This window comes from Sinocyclocheilus anshuiensis, unplaced genomic scaffold, assembly GCF_001515605.1.
Source record: "Sinocyclocheilus anshuiensis isolate Anshui unplaced genomic scaffold, SAMN03320099.WGS_v1.1 scaffold306, whole genome shotgun sequence".
NCBI lineage: Eukaryota > Metazoa > Chordata > Actinopteri > Cypriniformes > Cyprinidae > Sinocyclocheilus > Sinocyclocheilus anshuiensis.
In genome coordinates this window covers 2,040,586-2,055,981 of record NW_015544175.1, presented here as the reverse complement: position 1 = coordinate 2,055,981, position 15,396 = coordinate 2,040,586, and the positions used below count along the sequence as shown (strand labels likewise).

The following is a 15,396-nucleotide window of genomic DNA, read 5'->3' as shown; positions in this document are numbered from 1 at the left end:
GAAGATGTGAGTTTTTCAGTATATATATATATATATATATATATATATATATATATCCCAATTGGCTTTTCATCTTAGCTTTTTCTTTTCTTCTGCTCGCTTCACATGCTTCAAAGACCTTTGTCTCTTCACTTCTGAAAATTATTGTACTTATTATTATTATTATTATTATTATTATTATTATAATAATTAGATTATTCTCTTAGAAATTTGAGCAGAATATACTCAGTTTGGATTTTTCTTTCATTTAAATTTTTCATTATGATTATCATCTGTAATTGTTATCATTTATGAATTTGTCTTCAAATAAATTAAAATTTTACTGAAAGACTTCGTCTCCCTGGATCTCTCAGTGCATCAAAAAGTACTATTTAAATTATTACTGTTAACATTGTAGCAAAAATCTGTATGTAAATTTTAAAATCCAAAGCTAGACGTCCTTACCTTCCCATATTTTTCCCTATAAAAATGTTAATAATATAATTGGTTTTGTTAATGAAAAGTGTACCCAAACGCCACCTTTAAATTTCTGTGTTTTAATGTTATTTTAGCATTTTTATATATTATTATAGTATTCATTAATATTATTCATATATTAGAATTTTTAATATTCAGTTTTCATTTTAATGTAGTTACTGTTATATGCTTTTATTAGGTTTGGGTTTTTAATTATTTCTATTTAGTTTTATTTTCCAATTTTAGTACTTTATCTTCAACTTATTTCAGTTAGATGCCAAGACAACTAATATTAACTAATATTTTTCTAATATTTATATTTTATTTCAGCTTCATTTCAATTAATGAAAACAGTTTTTAATCATTTTAGTTTAGCTAACAACACTGGTACATTTGAAGTAATATGATGTAAACACTGTTCAGCACTATGGTTTTGCTGCTCTCATCTTAAAAAGTATAATGAACAACCAACCTGTGGAGATCTTACATTAGACACAGTATTTTTGAATGAAATTGTTTAAACAATATGACAAATATTATGTTCTGTCATAGGGTTTTGAGGATGTCAAGCAAGAAATCAAAGAAGAAGAAACACAAAAAGGAGGAAAGAATCTCATCAAACTCTACACATGAGGATGAGAAGGTGAGGAATCTGCAGCAAAATATTTTAAAAAATAATTTATCAGTCAGTTTGGCATGTTCATTCTCATTCGTTTTAGCATTAAATTATTAACATTAATTCTTGTTTGTATCACAAGTTTAAATCACATAGGATAAAAGTATTTGGTAAATGAGTGAACGGTTTTTGGTCACAGGAGAGAGAAGCAAAGAGATTCAGCAGCCCAAAAAGAAAACACAAACATCATCATCGCCATGTAAGGTGGGGGTCTCAGGTCAAAAATATTTGTTAATTAGAATTCATTTTTGAGTGTCTGTCATATACTTGTATATATTGCATATACCATATTGTATACAACTGACATCCTGTCATCTTTTCTATATCTGAGAATATTTTTATTTACTTACAAAAAAAAGACAGATAAGTCTGGGCTCGACATTAAGACTTTTCACGTGCATCAGTCTTTCACTTATTTATTGTGTAAATATAATTTATTCTGAAGCAATATTCTCATCAGTGTTCTGTGAGCGCTTACTTAAATCAGATTTCCTTCATAAAGGTCTGTTTTGTTCCTTATTAAATCTATGCACCATCTTTCATGACAAATTCTTAAATTATCAATAAATACAATTAGAGTAATAAGACACTATTGGGCTGTAACCATATCATATCATATGAAATCAGTATAAAAAAAAACATCTTTCCACCGCAGAGGAAACACAGAAGTTGCATCTGAAGTGGCATTTAGATGTATTTACACAGAAGCTCAGAAGTATCATGAATGCATTTACATTGCAAAATTACAAATGCATAAATAATGTTGTGGGATTAATGTTTTAAATCAAATTTTCTGAATATGCAAATAGGAAACATTGGAAAAGTGCAAGGATACTTCTAAATATGAAACTAAACCGCCAATAGGTGGCGGCAAGTGACTGTTTTAATGAGTGAGTGAGTCATTCAGTCATTCATTCAACCGATTCGTTCAAACGACTGATTCATTCAAGAATGAAGCAAGTGATCGTCTTTATGAATAGGTAATTGAACCATTGATTCGTTCAAAAACGCTGAATCATGCGGTTACGAAACTACATAGTGTTTTCATCCGAGATGTGCGAGTTCTGCTGTACATTTGTGTGGAACTCTTTTCGTTGGTGAAAAAGAGCAAAAACAGTCAATAGTATGTCTAAAATGTAAGTCACTATATATTAACTTTAATACTTGTTTATTGAACTGTTTTATAAAATCAATGTCACATTTGCAACCGAGCTTATGATAGTGCTATTGCTTATACTGTTTATCATATGTTATAAATATAAAAACTTAACATTTTGACTTTTTAACGCAGTATGTTTGTTCTGTTTTACCGAAGTATGTTTGTATGTTTCTTTGTGTGTGCTGTTGCCTTCATCTGTTTTGATTTCCCCGTAAGTCTCTCTCTCACACACAGGAAGGCTGCGCGCGACCTTGTCACCGTCAATACATTATGCATTATCAACATAAAATAAGAACTATTCTCATCGAAATTTTGGTTTTTATCTTCTTGTTTTTTGATATTGACGTTTTAATCAGCCTACTTGTCCGGTTGGGCAAGTAAAATTCTCTTTCACTCGCCCCTTCAAAAAATCCACTTGTCTACTAAGAGTGATTATCAAACATAATGTAATGTAATAATAATGTAATGCAAAAGTTAAAAAGGATCAGCATAATAAATGTAATTAAAATAAAGAAGAACCTAATAAAGGCGCTTAAAAAAAAGAAAGCAAATATAGAAAGTAAATCATATCACATTTTTATATTTCCTCAATCACCGTTTTCTCACCAAAGAGTTATTGCGAGTTATCTATTCAATAAAACTTACCACTGGCTTCTTTTTCTAATAATTTGCAGTTCTGACCAAGACAAAGCTAAAGAAAGGAGGGCCACCGACTCAACATCAACAAGAGGTTTTGAAGGAAGATTCAAGAAAACAGAAGTTAGAGACAGAAAGAGCAGAGAAGAAAGATCCAGAGAAAGCCAAGCAACAGAGAATTCCAGGCCAGTTTTCAAGTCACCTGTCACACATGAGAAAGAGCAACTAAATCCCAAAAGGAAGCATGAAAATGCAAGTCCCCATATCTCAGGGAGAAGCTCCAGCAGGCATGCTGCAACAAACCAGCCTTCTTCAAATGAGTTGGAGAAAAAGAGACGGGAGCTGGTGTCGAGGAGATCCACAGCAGAGTATCCCAGGCGGATACCTGCAAAGGATGATTGTCCCTCTGAGAAATTACAGGAGAAAAGGAGGAAGCTCGTGAAAAGGCCGTTGTCACCAGAGCTTCATGCTGAACCCAAACGAAGAGACATTAAAAAGATGACCAATGCTGCACATGCAGAATCTCATTCTGAAGTTCAAAAGGAAATGAGGAAGACGTTGGAGGCCAGGAGGTACAAGAAGATCAACCGTAATGTTGGTGCACAGAGTTCTCATAACAACTCCAAAGAAGCTTTGCCAGTAGAGAAACATGTAGACTCTGGATCTAAACTGAAATTACAAGAAGACATTTCACCTAAGAAGCAACAGCATGTACACTTGGGTAATATACCTGATGTATTCTTAGGAGAAAAAAGGCCATCCCTTGGTGGTCCCACAGTAAATGTCAGTTTCAAGATCCCAAAGAAAGACAGTGCTGTTAAAGCTTGGACAAACACGGATGTGTGTAATGTGAATTCTGCAGATAGCAGGACTCAAAGTACCGCTCAGCCTTCTTTCCCTGGTTCCACTCCGTCTAAACACAAATTTCTCATCTCACAGCAGCATGGACAGAGGCTTCAAGAGGTTTCTGCTCAAACCTCTCATAAACCCACTGCTCTTAGCTCATCGCATCTTTCATCTATATCTCACCAAGTCCAGCAGGCACACGCTGACAGAACAAGAGAGGTGACAACGCCGAACAATACTTCCTGCAAGGTTCAACATGTAAGTGTCTTGCATTTGGACCAACTTTATCTGAATCAGTGGTGCAAGACGTTTCTCGCTGTTACATCCTGTGTTATTTTGCTGTTTTGTAAATTGATTGCTCCACTTTTCAGTGGTGATTTTAAAACACCTGTCGTGCAGTTGCCAGACCAACATCATGCTGTTGTACTTGTACAGAAGACTTGTTTCTGTACTGGAAAAGTAAAAGTTGTGATAGATCTTTTCTTCCGTATTGTGATGTACAGCTGAGAATAACAGATCATCAAAAAAAAAATATGTAGGTTGGGGGCTTATACATTGGTTGTTGAAAGGATTTTGAGATTGCCGGCTAGGAGTCGCTTCAGACACAGCAGGGTGACTCTCCAACTAAAAGATTATACACATGTATTTTAAGAAATGCACAGAAATATATATTTTCTTCAATTTGATTGTTTGCACTCACTTCCCTTCTAAGCATCCCCATCGTAAGTCACTTCCCGTCTAGACTAAATCATAAGACAGACTAGTAGTAGCATCCACTTGTTCTATTTCCCTCATTGGCCGCACATTACTTTTCAACATTTCAGATTGCACCATAAGCATATTTTAAGAGTAGAAATATTTCCATACTTCCATGTTCTTTAAACACTTTCATTACCTCTCTTTTAAATAAAACATTTCATTCTCCATTAAAAATTTCCGCCACAGTTCTATAGCAGAATGCAGTGAGGTCTGTATGAGAGTTCACTAAAACCGTGGCTAAAAGGCTATTTGCAAACTGGTTAACATTATCCAATAGTCCTCACAGCATTACAGACAACAAAAAAGAGAATATGGTCAATTTTAGACCGTATTTAAGAGCAAACAACAGTGAATTTGAACTTTATTAATGCTACTGAATTGTAACATATCTCAAACTTGTTTTGTACAATTTCAGGTAACTCCTCAGGAAGAGACCTTGGACTGCGACCATGAGGTTAACAACGTCTAGGATTTTAGAATGAAATCTTTTGTGTTTGTTTCTCATTCCGTTTCGTTCATTGTTTAGATGGAGCTGGTGGAGAAGCTTCTTCTGGCACGCTCTGAGAGGCGACTGCAGGTGAAGTTGGTGGAGAACTGTGGAGAGCTCACCTGCATGGACATTGACCCTCCAGAAGAGGGTGCCGGCACAATGCTAAGTAAAGTCACCTATGAATTTTTTTTTTTTAAATAACTTGTCACTGAAGTGGCTAAAGGCCCATTCACACTAAGAAATGTAACTATAAAGAAAATATAACATTAACTGTGTCAATGTTTGGATGGATGTCAATGTTTTTATAGTTCATCAGCTGCCAAAAAAGATTGTTGTGAAAGTGAATCCAACCATATAATTCCTCTGTGCCGCTATTGTTGTAGTTGTGGTGTTATTTATTTACATTTAGAATGATTTAAAATGATATCTTTATTGTTATTGTTATCATCTTGATAAAGCTTGTAAAGGTTCTTTTATTTGAATCATAATGCATAATTGTGCTTTATTGTCTTTGTGTCTTTAACTCACACATGTGAAGATCAACATAAACATGGCCTGCTTATTGTTCTGGATACCAATGTGCTGCTCAGCCACCTGGAGTTTGTGAAGAAGATTAGGTCACATGGTCTCGGTGGTAAGAAAAAAAATAGTTTTTAAGATGCTAGCTTTTTAACTTTAAAACATTTTAAGAATTATGTGGGTGCAGCTTTTCACTCTGAACGCCCCATCACAGGGCTGGGGTTCCCCACTTTGCTGATCCCATGGGTTGTGCTGCAGGAGTTGGACTATCTAAAGAGTGGTAAACTCTCCAGCAAAGTGGAAGACAAAGCCAGACCTGCTGTGCACTACATTTATAGCTGCCTGAAAAATCAGGAGCCCAGACTTGTGGGCCAGTCAATGCAGCAGGCCTCCCAAGCTGTTGGTGAGGAATTCTTATCCTGAGATGCATTATTATTTACATTTACATACTTTTCAAGACATAATTTTGACATAGCTGCACCACTCCTAATCTGCCATAGTACTGTGCATACTATGGATTCTATGAGTTCAGCCTTTGTCTCTTGGCTTTTCTCTCCTTTAGGTGGGCCTGGTGTTGTAAATAATGATGACAGAGTGCTAGAGTGTTGTCTGCAGTACCAGGCTCTGTACCCAGAGGGAGCTCTAGTTCTTTGCACGTGAGTATAAACACATACCTCAGTTTCACCTCTAGGCATGTCTGCACATTAAGGACATTCCCATTTGTTTGATCTGTCTTGTCATTTGACAGCTAATGAAATGCAAGGTGGCCATGTGTTTGCTTTATGAATGAAGATGATCTGATTTAATGATTATATTTCAGCCATTAGTGTCACCCTGAAGAATATTCTTATTGAAGGTAGAGGACATGCCTTCCTGCTGCTCAAATATATCTTTTTTTTTTTGTAGCAATGATAAGAACTTATGCAGCAAGGCTCTGCTCAGTGGGGTGAAGGCCTTAAGTAAGGCAGACTTGGTACAAGAGGTGGAGGGAACCAGATCTACACTTCTAAACTACATCCATGCTCAACCCGCTGTGCCGCCCCCAGCTCGACTTGTAGAGAAAGGTCAGCTGTTATGTGTCACTGTTTTTGCTTCATTAGTAGCATTTTTCTGAATACCTGAATTTTTCTTGCCTGAATGTCATGTCATTTTGTTGCCACCTCCCTGTGTGAATGAAGCAGAGGAGGAAGGATCACAAAAGAATAGACGCAGCGATGCAGCAGAGGAACGACAGTTGAGTGAGTGTGTGTCTTTGCTGGAGTCCTGCCTCCAGGGGGCGCTGTCTGAAGTGCTGGAGGAAGAGATGAAGGCAGCTTATGGAGAACTCTGGACTGAGGTACCACTGCACTCTCTGCACACATTGATCTATTCATCTATTAATATTTTATGAAGTTTATATTAAGAGCTACTCCTCATTCATCTAAATGCATTAGTCATATCTAAAGTGTGATTCAGAGCTTAGATTCACTGTAGTCCCATTCTCTGTGACCTTATCTGTTGTGTATGCAGATAGTGTACGTGAAGCCTACGTGGAATCTGGAGGGGCTGCTCAAGTGTTTTAAGAAGCACTGGATCGCTGTGTTCGGAAGCATTATTAAGAGGAGCCTGCTCAGCTGTGTGGAGATGCTGAGTGACTGTCTCTGTTCAGGTGTGTAAGTCTTACTACTTTAGTCTGATACTGATTACTATAATAAACTAAAATGTTATCCTGCTCTAACTTAGAATCTCATTTTTACTTGAATTATATTCTAATTTGAGAATTTTGTTGAGTCTTGTTCTATCCCATTTTAAAATTGTATTTATATTCTATTCAAGAATTCTGTTCTGTTACACTACCGTTCAAATGTTTTTGGTCAGTAAAATGTTTATTTCAAGAAGCATTACTTTTAATTAGCAATGATGCATTAAATTGATCAAATGTGACAGTAAAGACATTTATAATGTTACAAACAATTTCTATTTTAAATAAATCCTGTTTTGTTTGAACTTTCTATTAACCAAAGAATCCTGAAAAAAATCTATCATAATTTTCGAAAGAAAAACTATGAGAATGATTATTAGAATGATTTCTGAAGGATCATGTGACACTGAAGACTGGAGTAATGGCTGCTGAAAATTTAGCTTTGGCATCACAGGAATAAATAAAAATTTAAAATGTATTAAAATAGAAAGTAGTTATTTCAAATTGCAATAATATTTCACAATATTACTGTTTTTACTATATTTTTGATCAATAAATGCAGCCTTGGTGAGCCTTCTTAAAAAAACATTTAGGGGATAGTTCACCCAAAAATGAAAATTCTGTCGTCATCATTTACTCACCCTCAAGTTTTTCCAAACCTGAACACACACAAAAAAAATACTTTGAAGAATGTAGGTAACCAAACAGTTGCTGGTCCCCAGATTGTGTGGGAAGAAAATACTATTGAGTATATGATCACAGAAATCATCTTTGGGTAAACTATTCCTTTAAAGGTTCCAAACTAAAAACCAGTATAATTGGTGTGTGTGTGTGTGTGTGTGTGTGTGTGTGTGTGTGTGTGTGTGTGTGCGCATCTCTTGAGTTTGTGGTTTTGATCCACACTCATACACACTCTGTTCTCATGTTGTGTGTGGAGTTATGAGTTTGACCTCATTCTGCCAATCACTGCAGCAGGAGTATGACTGTGCCTTTCTTCTCTGCTGCCTTTGGCCATGAGCCCAGCCCAACAGAGGGGAGAAAGGGAGTTTGTGCTGGAATGGAGGGGTGGAAAAGTACCAGGGGCCTCCTGTTCTTGCCTAAATGTGATTTGCTGCGCTTTATGGAGTTGAGAGAGTGTCCTTCACTCATTTTGTGTGTTCTTTTGTTTTAGTGGGTTAGTGGTATGTGTCCAAGAGGTGATAAACGGGTGTCACTCCCACTTAGAGCTGTGAACGCATTTGTGAACCTTTGTATTCTGCCCACTTCTGTCTTTTTCCTATTATACCCAGTAATAGGAATGGACGGCATATATTGTGACACAGTAGAAAATGTGTCTGAACTGTATTGCAGATGGGCATGTGTGTCTATCTTATCTATCTAATCTCCGCAGTGGTGTATAAAGTACCTGAAAGCCATACTCAAGTAAAAGTACAGATATCTTACCAGAAATTGACTTTGGTAGAAGTTGAAGTCACCGTTTACAAATATTACTTGAGTAAAAGTCTTAAAGTATGTGATATTTATTGTACTTAAGTACGAAAAGTATTTTTTAAATCTTAAACATACTTAAGTATTGAAAGTAAAAGTACAAGTAAATGCAAAATGGAAAAGAAGCGAGTAAATCTCTATATAAAAAAAAGTTCATACAGCTTGAGTAGCAATATTGTGTTCAGTTTTAACTTATTCTTCCATTTAGTATTTTTGGGTAAGAATAAGAAGCACTTCATCCGGTACTTAGTGTCTGTCATTCCAACATAAGAAAACATTTCTGGAATCTGCATCTGAAATAGCATTTAGATGTATTTACACAGTTTAATGTATCTCAGAGGGGACATGGATGCATTTAACCTGCAGTTACAGATGCATAAATAATGTTTTGTTTTTAACATAATACGTTGAATACTGATATTTGAAATGATTTTAAAACATGAAAAAAAATAGTAAAAATGTGAAATTAAAACCGCCAGTAGGTGACAGCAAGTGACTAATGAGTGAGTCATTGAGCTTCAACAGATTAGTTCAAATGGCTGATTCATTCAGGAACAAAGCATTTGAGTGAATCACTGAATAATTTGTTCAACCGATTCGTTCGGTTAATTCAATAAGTAAACACTGTCCATTGCTCAGAGACACAAAACAGTGCTGAGATCTTTGTTTGGAACTATTTTCGTTGGCAAAATTTTAAAGTGACGTGACGTGGTGACCTGTGGCCAAGTATGGTGACCTATACTCGGAATTAGTGCTCTGCATTTACCCATCCATTTACTGAACTTGTATAAAATGATTATTAAATGTGTTCATGCTGATATCTGCAGAAAAACGGTACTTATTGTGTGATATAGATTAAGTTAACTGTATTAAATTATATGAATATAAAAAGCATTCAGAAGCATTTTTGCCATCTACAATTTAGAATGCCTCGAATTTTGAGTCTTAATAGATTAATAAATCAACGTGCGTGCACTCTTATACTTCCTGCAGAATTTCAGACTGTCCTTGACGTTTTTCCTTGGAGAGAAGGGGCTTCTTTGCTGCCCTTCTTGACACCAGGCCATTGTCCAAAAGATGCTCTCACACCAACCTGCTGCCATTCCTGAGCAAGCTATGCACTGCTGGTGACACGATTCCAGAGCTGACTCCTCAGGAGGAGATGGTCCTGGCGCTTGCTGGACATTCTGGGACGTCCTGTTTCTTTGGAGGTAACCATTGCTAACAAGAACACAATGATTGGAAGCGCTTCTTCCCTCCTTTTATAGCAGTCAGTCTGCTCTTACAGTCTAATTTGTATGATAGTGATTTCACCTGACTAGTACTCATTCACACTTTCACTAAATTATATGAATATAAAAAGCATTCAGAAGCATTTTTGCCATCTACAATTTAGAATGCCTTGAATTTTGAATTTTTCTATACTAATAAATCACGTGCATGCACGTGTGTTTGATTTGGTGATATACAGGTAAATGCATCTGATCACTCTACACAATAATCTAGAAACAATGTGAATGCAAAACACAAAATTCATGTCACTGCCAAATCTTTTAAAGGTGTTTTTAGGAGTCTTAACTTGCAAGCGCCAGACCACTGATTCGTCAAAATTCCTCAAACCTGCTTTCCTGCAGTCCTTGTTCTTCTGACTGCTGACTATTTTGTAGTAAGTAACGAATATGCTTCGGGGAAATGTTAATGTTAGCTGGTCATTTTGTGTCAGGATCAAAAAAACAGTGAAATTTGTTTTTTTTTTGTGAAAAGTTCATTTTTTGGCCAATGAAGCTTTTAGCAATTATTTAAAATGCATCTGATCACTCTACACAATAATCTAGAAACAATGTGAATGCAAAACACAAAATTCATGTCACTGCCAAATCTTTTAATACTTAAGTACTGTAACGAAGTATTATTACTTTGTTACATTACACCACTGAATCTCAGTTATATTATGTTGTGTTGTGTCTGTCTGTAGACAGGTCCATAGAGCACAGATCTTTTCTCAGAGCTGTGAGATTGGCTGCAGAGCTGCTGTCAGCACTGGCTGGCAGATCTCAGTACAACGGTCATGTAGCTCAAGCTCTCTCTACCATTCATATGCTACAGCAAAGACTACAGGTCAGTCTCATTATGATACAACAATGGATAATTGTTTCATTCTAATTGCTCATGACATGAACTGTGTGTGTGTGTGTGTGTGTGTGTGTGACAGTCTCCAGTAGAGGGTGATGACACTGATAAAGAGGACTCTCTGATGGCAGAGATAGAGGAGGATGTAGCTCCGCCTCCTCGGACATCCCATCATGAAGTTTGGGCATTATTTGAGAGCATCTGGAACAACGTGTGTCAGATTAGGTGAGAGAGTCAGTGACAAAGACTGAAGTGTATTTATTTCTCAACATGCACTACTGCTCAGTAGTTTGGGCTCTGTAAGATTTTTTTAAAGAAATGTAAACTTCAAAGATCAAAGTTATCATTTTTACTAAATACAAAATATTTGTATTTTTAAATAAATGCTGTTCTTTTGAACTTTCAGTTCATTCAAAAAATATTTTTTTATTATGGTTTCCACAAAAATATAAAGCAGCACAACTGTTTTCAACATTAATATAAATAAGATGTTTCTTGCGCATCAAATCAGCATTTTAGAATGATTTTTGAAGGATCATGTGACACTGAAGACTGGAGTAATGGCTGCTGAAAAGTCAGCTTTGCCATCACAGGAATAAACTACGTTTTAAAAATAGAAAGCTGTTATTTTAAGTTGTAATAATACTGTAATATTACTGTTTTCACTGTATTTTTTGAAACTTCTGTAACATCTTTCAAAAATATTACATTCGTTTTTGTTTGTTTGTTTTGTGTTTTGTATTCAGTGTAGGTTTCATAGACATTCTTTGCTAAAATATTACACTTGAAGAAATTGAAGAAATGCTGATCTACCTTACACTATCTACTGAGGCTTTACCGACAACAAACAAAACAGGAGGTTCACTGCATTACAGTGTTATTTTACTTATTTGTTTTCATGTTTATTTCCGTTTGTTTCTCTCTCTTCAGTTCAGCTTTGTTTACAGCACTCCACTACACTCCAGGAACCACTGAGCCCAGCCGGCCATCTACCTCACCCCCACCTCAGGAAGCCCTCTCCTGCCTGCAAAGGCTCTCCACTGCACTGAAACAGCTACTGGAGGCTCTTCAGAGGTACACACATGCTAATAACCACACACAATTGTGCAGTCCTAGAAGCATCTATTACCATTCCAATCATGTGCCTCCAAGCAGAATTTGCTCAGTGTGTGTCCTTAGTCACTTGAGCATATTGAGGACAGAGGTAGGTGTGTGTCACACATGGGGGGCGGTCTTTATCCGCATAATCGTCAGTACATACTCATTATCAAACCCTCTCCTAATCTTTTACTGATTCACTTCCGTTGCTCAGCATTCCTGCAGCTTTTACGGCTCATAGCTTGCAGGCAGACGGATTTTACAATGACATGGCAATTTTTCCTGTAAATTAAGTTCTCTGCATCTCGCGAGCAGAAACCGTGGAGTGTATCATAGCTGTAGTTACACAGAGACAGCTATTTATGTTGCAGTGTAATAGCAGCCATGACTTACCTCAATGGCATACTGAACTTCCTGCTTGTATTCCTGACAGCCTCTTAATAAATATATAAATCACTAATAAAAAAAATAAGGTCTCTAATAAATCTAAACTCTTGTAAGGTAGCATGTATGAGGATCTTTTTTTGAGTCGTCAGATAGCTTAATTCTGGTTGTCAAAGAAGTTAATGAGTTTATGAATTGAATTACTTTTTTGCACATGCACAATAAATAATTTGGTCTCAGTGGACCATGAGGTTTTTGTTTAACAGAAAGAGGAAGCGTACACTTGATTCAGCACTGCAAATGAATGATTTGTCATGTGAAACCTGTGCTGCATTGTCTGTCTAATTGATTATATGCTACTTTGTTCTCATACAAGATGCCACACTCATGCATCAGTGCAAAAAAATTGATTTGCACACCAACTTGTTAATTTTATTCTAGTCTTTAATTATGACTGAATATTATTATATTATAGTTATATTGATTGTGTTTGGAGGAAGATGCAAAAGAAAAGAAATTCCAAACTGAAGTGTGCGTTAATAAGGTCCAGGTATTGTCCTCCCTAAACAAAGTCAAGCACTTTGATCTTTTAAGTGTTCTCCTTACCAATGACATGAGCAGATATAATGCCTTTCCACTATATTAGTAGGGTTGGGCCGATAGATGAAGCCATCGTCCATCGCCGATGGCTGATAGACATGACGATGTTGAGCCGGGGCATCGCGATATCCATCCCCCCCCCTGCAATCCGCTGCATCCCAATACCGTGTTCCAAAAGAAAATGACACGTAATACGGAACCCCTAAAGGGAATAAATACGCGATGGTAGGAAAATATATATTTCAGTATTTTCTCTCGCAGTTATATCATTGGGCAATTATACAGTATATAAATTGCGGGCATCAGGGAGCCGCTATTATGCCTGGCATTGAATGCGCGATCGCTTTTTAGTTTGCTTTCACTTTCAAGATTTTGTTTATACTATGGAGCGGCAGCACTTACCACACATTTTACAAGATTATATGTTTGACAGTGGTGCTCAGGATCTGCAAATCATTCGCCATCGTCTTCAGTCATCTCCCTTTACTCTGTTTATGTGGTAACTGAAATTTTATGTACTGTAATGTAACAGTCAACCGTTAGCAATCGTTATTTGTTTTCCGTTTGTTTTTCTGTGCCTTTCTACATATGGATTCACACATCCTCCAATGCCAATTTGGTAGACATCGCCCAACCCTATATATTAGTCATCTGTCTGACAGTGATGTCACGAATCAATCCTATATACTCATTCACTCATGCAGATGACCCGACTGAGAGACGGTCATTACTCAATGTCATAGTGTTCATCTAAGCTTCAGGTTTGTTGCTTTACTTCTAGGTTTGTTTTGACTCTTTTTCTGCATTTCATTGTTATGCATTTGAGTTTCCCCTTGATTTCAATTTAGTGTTTCTGAGAAAGCAGGATGACATGGTTTGAAGGGAGATTAGGTTCCATCTCCATGGATACAGCTAGACTCATTTTTATGTGCAGAAAGCAGACAGATGAGTCATCAGAGCTAACACAAACACAAACACACAAATGCGTAGCGCTATTCTGTACCCCCGTTTCCCTGAATGAGAAAGAGCATGCATAATTCAGGCTTTCTTGCTGAAAAAGCTTTTTCTTTCTGCTCCCTGCTTCATCTTGCCCCTTACTCCACATTTATTTCTCTCCTTCTCCCTCCGTTTGGTGTCCATGCTGTTCATGCTTTAGAGTCCCCCCACCTCCATTTCTCTCATCACTTCTCAGTTTCTCCACCAGCATCTCTCTTTCAGCTTTCTCTGGATCTGTCGAAGGTTATTCAGAGAAATATCTCAGTGTAATGTGTATGATTGTATTTTCCGTCAGCAATCTCACATCTGTAGAATGTAAGCAGCACATATTCATGTTAACAGGTTGCAGTATTCACACTGCACAGGGAGGCAGCACAATGCTGCATAACAGAAGCGACGCTGCAAGGAGAGTTTTGGCACTGAGCCTGTTTTTACTACATGGCACACTCTGAACTCAGTAGAAATTACAATGACGTTGCACTGTGAACCTGTGTCAACACAATCTGTGCAAATATAGATTTTTATTAAGCAGTATAAAAGAATGTAGTGACCTACTTAGCAATTCTTGGAAAAGAGGTTTGTCTGGTATGATGCAGTGAAAGGAATACAAACAACTCTTCCCATTCAATAAATCAGACTTTTATTTTATTTTGTTTTAGTTTATTTTTTGTTTTTTTCTCCTACTGTTGCAATTATGCTGTTTCCTCATCACTTACATGCAGCAGCAGACACAGGATGGTTCAAACTTGAACATGGCAGCAACATGTCCAAGTTTCTTATACACTCTGTCTAAAATTTAGAGGGTTTGTGTCTTTCTAAATTTCCCTCTTTTCTAACATCACACAGATTGTTAATGAGTAAATGCAGTGAATACTAATTTACACATTTTCTGATCCAAACACAATTGCAGGTCACTTACCACAGGGTCAGTCTCCCTTGAGCAACCTTTACTCGAGGGCACAGCAGTAATGGTTCAAGTATCAGCTCAGATCTTTCACCAATAGAAAACACTAACCTGCAAATGATTATTTGATAGATTCACTGATTTATCTGATACATTTGTTTATTGTAATCTTAAGCTGCCTCTTTTACTTCTGGTTAATGTAAAATGTATAAATGTGCTCTGGTACACTGATGTATATTAAAATCACACACAGGATTCTCACTGGTAATATCAGGCAATAACCACAAATATTATACAGTATTATACACAGGAGGGTTATAATATGCATATAAGTGATCAAATTAAAGGCAAAATGTAAAGATCAAATTAAAGTACAATTAAAGATTTCCCCTCCCACAGGCTGTTATCTACGGAAAGCAGTGTTCAAGATGCACAGTCACTTCTCTCCTTCATTCAGACCAGTGAGGTAAGAAAAAAAAGGGCCACTAAAGATAATACTTTTTGACTAGTCATACCCTTGGTTATATGGTATAGACCAACAACAGGTTGGGAAATTGATGGGGGGGAAAAAAAA

At 36.7% G+C, this 15,396-nt stretch overlaps 1 protein-coding gene across 4 annotated transcripts in view; it reads left to right on the top strand.

The window, feature by feature from the left end:
* LOC107696141 (transcriptional protein SWT1-like) overlaps positions 1–15,396 on the top strand; it is a 29,461-nt gene that overhangs the window by 1,276 nt on the left and 12,789 nt on the right. The window contains exons 2-16 of one of the 4 annotated variants that reach the window (XM_016496335.1): positions 1,009–1,099; positions 1,272–1,336; positions 2,966–4,031; positions 4,948–4,986; positions 5,059–5,188; positions 5,561–5,656; positions 5,756–5,944; positions 6,104–6,197; positions 6,448–6,605; positions 6,720–6,877; positions 7,051–7,189; positions 10,686–10,828; positions 10,923–11,065; positions 11,771–11,914; positions 15,222–15,288. In XM_016496335.1, coding sequence (XP_016351821.1) covers positions 1,019–1,099; positions 1,272–1,336; positions 2,966–4,031; positions 4,948–4,986; positions 5,059–5,188; positions 5,561–5,656; positions 5,756–5,944; positions 6,104–6,197; positions 6,448–6,605; positions 6,720–6,877; positions 7,051–7,189; positions 10,686–10,828; positions 10,923–11,065; positions 11,771–11,914; positions 15,222–15,288 — 2,712 coding nt within the window. In that variant the 5' untranslated portion in view covers positions 1,009–1,018. Of the gene's footprint in view, positions 1–1,008; positions 1,100–1,268; positions 1,337–2,965; positions 4,032–4,947; positions 4,987–5,058; positions 5,189–5,560; positions 5,657–5,755; positions 5,945–6,103; positions 6,198–6,447; positions 6,606–6,719; positions 6,878–7,050; positions 7,190–10,685; positions 10,829–10,922; positions 11,066–11,770; positions 11,915–15,221; positions 15,289–15,396 lie in introns of all 4 variants that reach the window. The other 3 variants (XM_016496334.1, XM_016496337.1, XM_016496336.1) reach the window with 3 other exon arrangements.